Below are 6,592 nucleotides of genomic sequence, written 5' to 3' on the forward strand. Positions count from 1 at the left end.
AAGTCTTTTTTTTTTTTTTTTAATTATAAATCTCCACTTTTGATCAGCCCCAAACAGTAGGTGGTGATATGCAAGAAGAAAGCGAATCGGCAAAAACAAAAGTTTTTTTTTTAACAAAAATTTAAAAGTGAAAGTGGAGACTGAAGCAGTGTCCCAAATGACACTATACACTTTGTACTTACATTATACACTATGCACTCCCACACAGCCATGTTGTGTATGATTTTTTAAAGTGTAGTATCGTCCCAATTTAATGTTTTTGTACTACACGGAAGCATTCGCCATTTAACAGATAACAGAAGTGACGGTTCAAGCGCACGTAATGTGTTGCCGCTAGCTTTAGCGTGTTAGCCAACCTTAGTTCAACACTTGCATCTTAAACAACGTACATATTCACACAGCTTGGGGTGATGTTAAAGCATTCAACTCACAGCATCTTGCAAATGTATCCACTGAAGTTTCACTAGCTGCTACATTCCTTCATTATTTACAACTGTTTTATCAGACTAGCAGCTCAGCCAGGCAACTCCGCCCCTTCCGCTATGTACGGCAAGCCGCATGCGCTGAGTGCATGAAGTGTCCAACATTCCACACTCCGTTTTGACGGTTGAAAAAGTGCATCATCTGGGAACTTAAAGTACACTTCTATTTGCTGCATTTTCAGTGTAAACATTCTGCTCACACTACTAACACTACAAAATGGCGTAGAATAGTGCAGAAGTGTGCGGTTTGGGATGCACCTTGAATAAAAAAAGGACTTAAATATAGATCTGTTTCTCACCCACATCTATCATATCGCTTCTGAATAAATTGATTAAACCACTGGAGTCTTATCGATTACTTTTATTCTGCCTTTATGTGCTTTTTGGACTTTCAAAGTTCTTGCCATCATTCACTTGCATTCAAAGAACCAACAGAGCTGAAATATACTTCTAAAATCTTTGTTTGTGTTCAGCACAAGAAAGAAAGTCATACACATCTGGGATGGAATTTGGGTGAGTGAATAATGAGTGTATTTGTATTTTAGGGTGAACTATCCCTTTAACCACACACAGCTGAAGCTGAGAAATGCAGCGTTTTTGGTTGATTGATGCATGAACATAAACTCAGTTTTGGACTGTCTGACAGCACTGATGGATGCTTTTTATAATCAGCCAAATGAATCTGATTAAACCTTTTGTGAAATGCAAACTCAGTACAAAAACTTTCTGCAGTGGCCTACTAAACCTAAACTTTATACGCAGCATTATTGTCAGACACTGATCAAGGCTCGTAAATTCTTGTTGGCATAACATCACACAATGACTTCCAAAATGGCAAATTAAAATAACACTGACTGAAGACAATGTACAGACTTAAAGCTGCAATATCCTGTATCAAATCATTTCTGAATTAAACACACAACTCATCTCTCCAGAATAAACTACACAGTTAATCCAGTCATCTTTTAGATCATTTTTAAACAAAATACACACCATTTTCATTCTCTCTCTCTCTCTCTCTCTCTCTCTGTCTCTCTCTCTCTCTCTCTGCCTTTTCCACCCTTTTATGTTTCTGAAAAAACATACACACACACACACACACACACACACACACACACACACACACACACACACACACACACACACTGACGTAAGTCTATGCCCACACGGGGTCGCTATTGTTTTGCGGTGATTATAATTTGATTTGAAATGCTCAATTTTTTTTGGCACGTAATAACGTTTGTAAAATACGTGAAAATGTACTTCTTTCATACCAAATATACTTAGAATTGCATATTTGATAATGTATTTGACGCATATTTGACAAAACCAAATATTTTATTTTTTATTTCTTAACAAAGTGGAACGCAAAATTAATTAAAATACTTTTGTCAAACATACCTTGCAGTTTTGTAACTATTTGAATGCTTTGATAGATAGCTGTGCTTATTTGCATAAAAGTATATGGGGACCCCCTGATCGTCGATGTGGTGCCTCAGGTGATGCTTTAACCCTGTACCCTCTCAGTTTGGACTTGCCAGTTCTGCGCTGGAGTGGAGAGGAGAGCATGGCGCAGGAACCTCTTGAAACCTAAATGCACATGAGCCTATGAGCCTATATTTTTTTCCCTGTCATTAGAAGAATTTTCCGATGAAGGAAACCATCCAAATAAGATAATTTTTCATCTGTGGAGGTTATTTTCAGCGAGACTGAGGATATGGAAAGGGCAAATCGTGCAATCGTGCGCTCGAGCAACTTTTAGGATGTTCACTATAATTCCGCATTAGAGGATGCGCGTGCGGATGCGGAGAAAAGCGATATCTTGCCTTACGCATCACACATCAGGGTGAAAAAAAAAAAAAAATCCAACAGAAACGCTTCCAACCCCGTCAGACTTTATTAGAAAGACAAAAGTATCCAAGGCACGGGCATTAAATTTACTCGTAGAAGTGAGTTGGATAAAACGACGCGTGGCGGAAATATTTCGGATAAACACAATATTTGTAGCGGATCTGTCACGCAACGAGGAGAAACAGTGGCATCAGTTTGAATCCCGACAGAGCGTATACATTCAATATCATGTGTTTTGGGACGCTCGGACTCTTTTTGACCCGAAGTAAAGTAAACCGAGCCCGATGTTAACAGAAGAACATGGACGATGAGCACGTTTGGATATCCTCCAATTGAGACACTGGAACTTACTCGCGCAAATTTTGTGATCATCTCTCCGGATAGCGCGTAAAGGGAGACCACAGGTGCCCTCCCGTTGCCCTTTTCACTTTTACTGCCCTTCTGTGCTGTCCAGTACGATGGAAGCTTCTCACCTGGCGAAAGCAAAGATGTTGCGTCTCATTGCTCTGCATTTCATTTTAATGCTGCTCAGAGGTAAGTTAAGATATACGAGATTCTCACGTTTTGGTCACCTACACCCCTATTTATTATTGCGCACCGTCTTACTCTATGACTGTCACTTGCTGCATGGGGTTTATAACCTTAGATTTAAAAGTGAAATTCATTGTTTTAAATCTAAAAGCTGTCTTGTGGATGGTGACTAAGTCTTATCTGTTGAACGTGTGGTTTGTGAACCTCTTCTAAGACCATTAGTGCTGCAACTAGGGGATTCGATTTCGAACGCTCTCAAATCTCTTTGTCTCCTCCCTCCTTACCCCACACACACACACACACACACACACACACACACACACACACACACACACACACACACACACACACACACACACACACACACACACACACACACACACACACACACACACACACACACACACACACACACACACACACACACACACACACACACACACACTCTTACCAGCAGTACTCTGACAGCTTTTCATTCACTCATCATTTAAGCATCTCACTTCTTTCATAATTAAAGTAGTCAAGGAAGTCTGCCTCATTAGGGTACAACAAGGCTAAAGGCCCTCCGGGGGTAAAATGCACTCCCCCCCCAACACACTAAAAAGCAACAGACACTACTGTACCACAGCACTTTACTAGACACCTGTTTGTCACTATGACTTGCAGAATTGTCCTGATCCATGACATCATCTCGTCAGTGTCTAAAGACTGATTTTGAGGTAATATGATCTTGAACATTTAATGACTTTTAAAATGTTGCAAATTTATGTAGCTAATAAGAATCTTTGAAATTATCACCTTTATTTTGAAACAAAATAATTATTTGTCATTTTCAGTTTTGTTCAAAGTGATTAAATCTGAAGTTTTTCCAATAACTGTCTTATAAGTGAAAGGATATTATTTGGGGTAAAAAGCCCCCCTGTTGAAGGGGCTAAAGGCCCCCCATAAAACACATTGTTTTTCTTAAGTGGGGCGAATACATTTGTTATGAAGAATGTTTAAAGTAGGTCACATTGACTGATCCAATCACAATGAAGATTAAATTGTTTATAGAATACTTGAGATGTTTTGAAATGCCAAATGTGATTAAAATTAACCAGAAATTGTGCACCCTTTTCTAAAGTGGTTCTTTTAAATAAGCATTATCATAATTTATTACTCAAAAAAGCATCTTGCTGTTTCAAAAGTGTTTGCATAAATTGACAACTTTTGCCCTGAAACTATTGCCCATATATCTGCACTATATCAATATAACTAATCTAATACCCAATATTGTTACACTGTAAAAAGTGAAAATGCACAGTTGCTACCTTAAGGAGCTATATCCACCTGATCTGACCCTTAAAAATGACTTTTATTGGTGTAACTTGTAGTCTGGTTCAGTGATTTAGTCATATTAAAAAAGGTATGCCTATCATCATTCTTTCGTCTGTATTCTACCCATTAACACTCTTTTATACACCCATCTTTGAAGTAGTATCAGTGACATCATAAATTACAATAACAGAGTCTAATTAACACATATTATGGCCGCGTATAGCATGTTAGCGCATTAGCATCATGGATTCAGAATGTAAACACAAATTACACAATATCTACTGCATATTACTTTAAATCATCATCAAGTGGTTAAAACAGCTTCTTTTACTGTTGTAGTGTGAATTCTACTCATTGAATGAGGCATGAAGTCATTGACAACACATTTAAGTTGATGTTTTACATTTAGTCTTGAGCATCCTCATATTTAAATGTAGCTCTGAACACCTCCCCCAGCAGCTTGGCCGGTGTCTGAGTATTTGCTAAAAGCATGTTGTTGCTCAGCTGTTTTGAACTACTTTTTTACCTCTAAGTGAAGAATGAAGAAGAACATCTCCTTAAGTGTGCTTGGGCCTTGATTGTTGAGAAAAATGTTTTCCTTTCTGTCAGTAGGACTTTGTATTGTTCAGGTGTGGGGGCAGAGATGGGCAGTTCAAATTACTCCTTTCAGTAAATCTTGGCCACTCCTGTACGCTGGGTAGCATTTAGAAGTTATGTTAAATGGGCCACAATATGTTAAAAAACATAATATGAGGCCAGGACACTTTTTTTTCCCTCTGTCTTTCTCCCTTCTTTCTCACTTTCTTTTATTGTCTCTCTCTCTCTTTGCCTTCCACCCCCTCCCTCTGTACCTCAGTGGTTTTGTCTTGTGAGAGAACATGTTGTAGTTAGTACTGAGATGACTTTTGGAATTTTACAGGTCTTTGAGCTTGATATTCAGCAGGCCCACACATTACTTACTGTGTTTTAAACGTCGAGAAAAAGAAGCAGATGTATTCATAATTAGGTTGGAGAGATGTATGAGAATTCTGGAACAACACAGTATCACTGAACTGCTGCCGAATGCTGAAGAGAAAAAATGAGCAATTAATATTTTTTAAAAAAGTGTTCTTCAACCAAGGGAAAAAGTTTAGGGAGGTAGATTAGCTAAACCAGTTTAACTCACTAGAGCTATTAAAAGCATAATTATATAATTTCTTTGCCACTATATCAAAAGTAGTCCCTGCTTTCAAAGTGATTCCAGAAAACTTCTACTATCTTCCATTGGTTGTACAAACAGATAGTCTCACCCCAAGACACTAAATTGGTTGGGCCAATGCAATCAGCTTTAACGCAAACTATTTTCAATTATTGGCAAAATATTGCAAATTGTAGAATTCTTGGTACATGAATGAACAACTATGTACATAAATGTCATACACAATTGTCTCATATACTGTATGCACACCTACTGTGCAAGTTATTACATTACTACTTAAGAAGAGCAGTCAGTGATGTGCGTTATGTTCACTGTTTTGCCATAGCTTCTTCTGTGAAGAATTGTTACTCCTGCAGCTAAATTTAAAATGAACTGAAACCTTTGATGTATTATGTCACATCAGAGTAATTACACGCAACATTACCTTAGAAATGTAGATATTGTGTTCAACGTCCAAAAAAAAAAAAAAAAAAAACATTTCAAGGGCAAGACTCCATTTGTTAACTGACTCAATTTTACAAAGACTGTTCAATACAGTACATGTTGTGGTAAAGGAACACTATTTGACTTTAGCGTATTAATCTGATTTCCATTCCGATTTCCCTAGTTGTTGTCTAAAGAGAGATGGATATGGATATAACAGTTTCACTGTGTCATGAATATAATCGGTCAGCAAACTGTATGAATCACAACATCACTTGAACCAATCATAAAGGCACATGGCTTTTCCTACCACAGCTACGCAGATGATATGCAGCTCTACCTGTCATTCCAGCCTGACGACCAGTCTCAGCTTGTATCTCTGCCTCCCTTTCGGAAATCTCGGCCTGGATAAAGGAACGACATCGTCAGCTCAACCTGGCAAACTCCTTGTTATCCCAGTCAACCCATCTGTAGGTATGCAGGTTCACGCTTTACAACATCAAGAAAATCAGACCTCTTTTTGAATATGCTACACAGCTCCTGGTCCAAGCCCTAGTCATTTCAAGACTGGACTACTGCAATGCTCTGTTGGCGTGATTAAGCCACCGCAGATGGTCCAGAACACAGCGACGTGTCTGATCTTCAATCAACCAAAGAGGGCTCACGTTACCTCTATCTTCATTTAAATCCGCTGGCTACCTGTAGCTGCCCGCATCAAATTCAAGGCTTTGATCCTGGCCTTCAGGACAGCCAATGGAACAGCAACCTTCAATTCACCCTCTGCGGTCAA

General features: G+C 38.7%; 1 protein-coding gene across 1 annotated transcript in view; it reads left to right on the forward strand.

Moving 5' to 3' along the window:
* Window positions 1-2,038: 2,038 nt before the first annotated feature.
* Window positions 2,039-6,592, forward strand: part of LOC127415087 (transmembrane protein 132C-like) — a 428,532-nt gene continuing 423,978 nt past the window's right edge. The window contains exon 1 of the mRNA XM_051653633.1: window positions 2,039-2,867. Within this exon, the coding sequence (XP_051509593.1) occupies window positions 2,792-2,867 (76 nt within the window). The 5' untranslated portion in view covers window positions 2,039-2,791. The remainder of the gene's footprint in view (window positions 2,868-6,592) is intronic.

Source organism: Myxocyprinus asiaticus, chromosome 24 (assembly GCF_019703515.2).
Source record: "Myxocyprinus asiaticus isolate MX2 ecotype Aquarium Trade chromosome 24, UBuf_Myxa_2, whole genome shotgun sequence".
Classification (NCBI taxonomy): Eukaryota; Metazoa; Chordata; class Actinopteri; order Cypriniformes; family Catostomidae; genus Myxocyprinus; species Myxocyprinus asiaticus.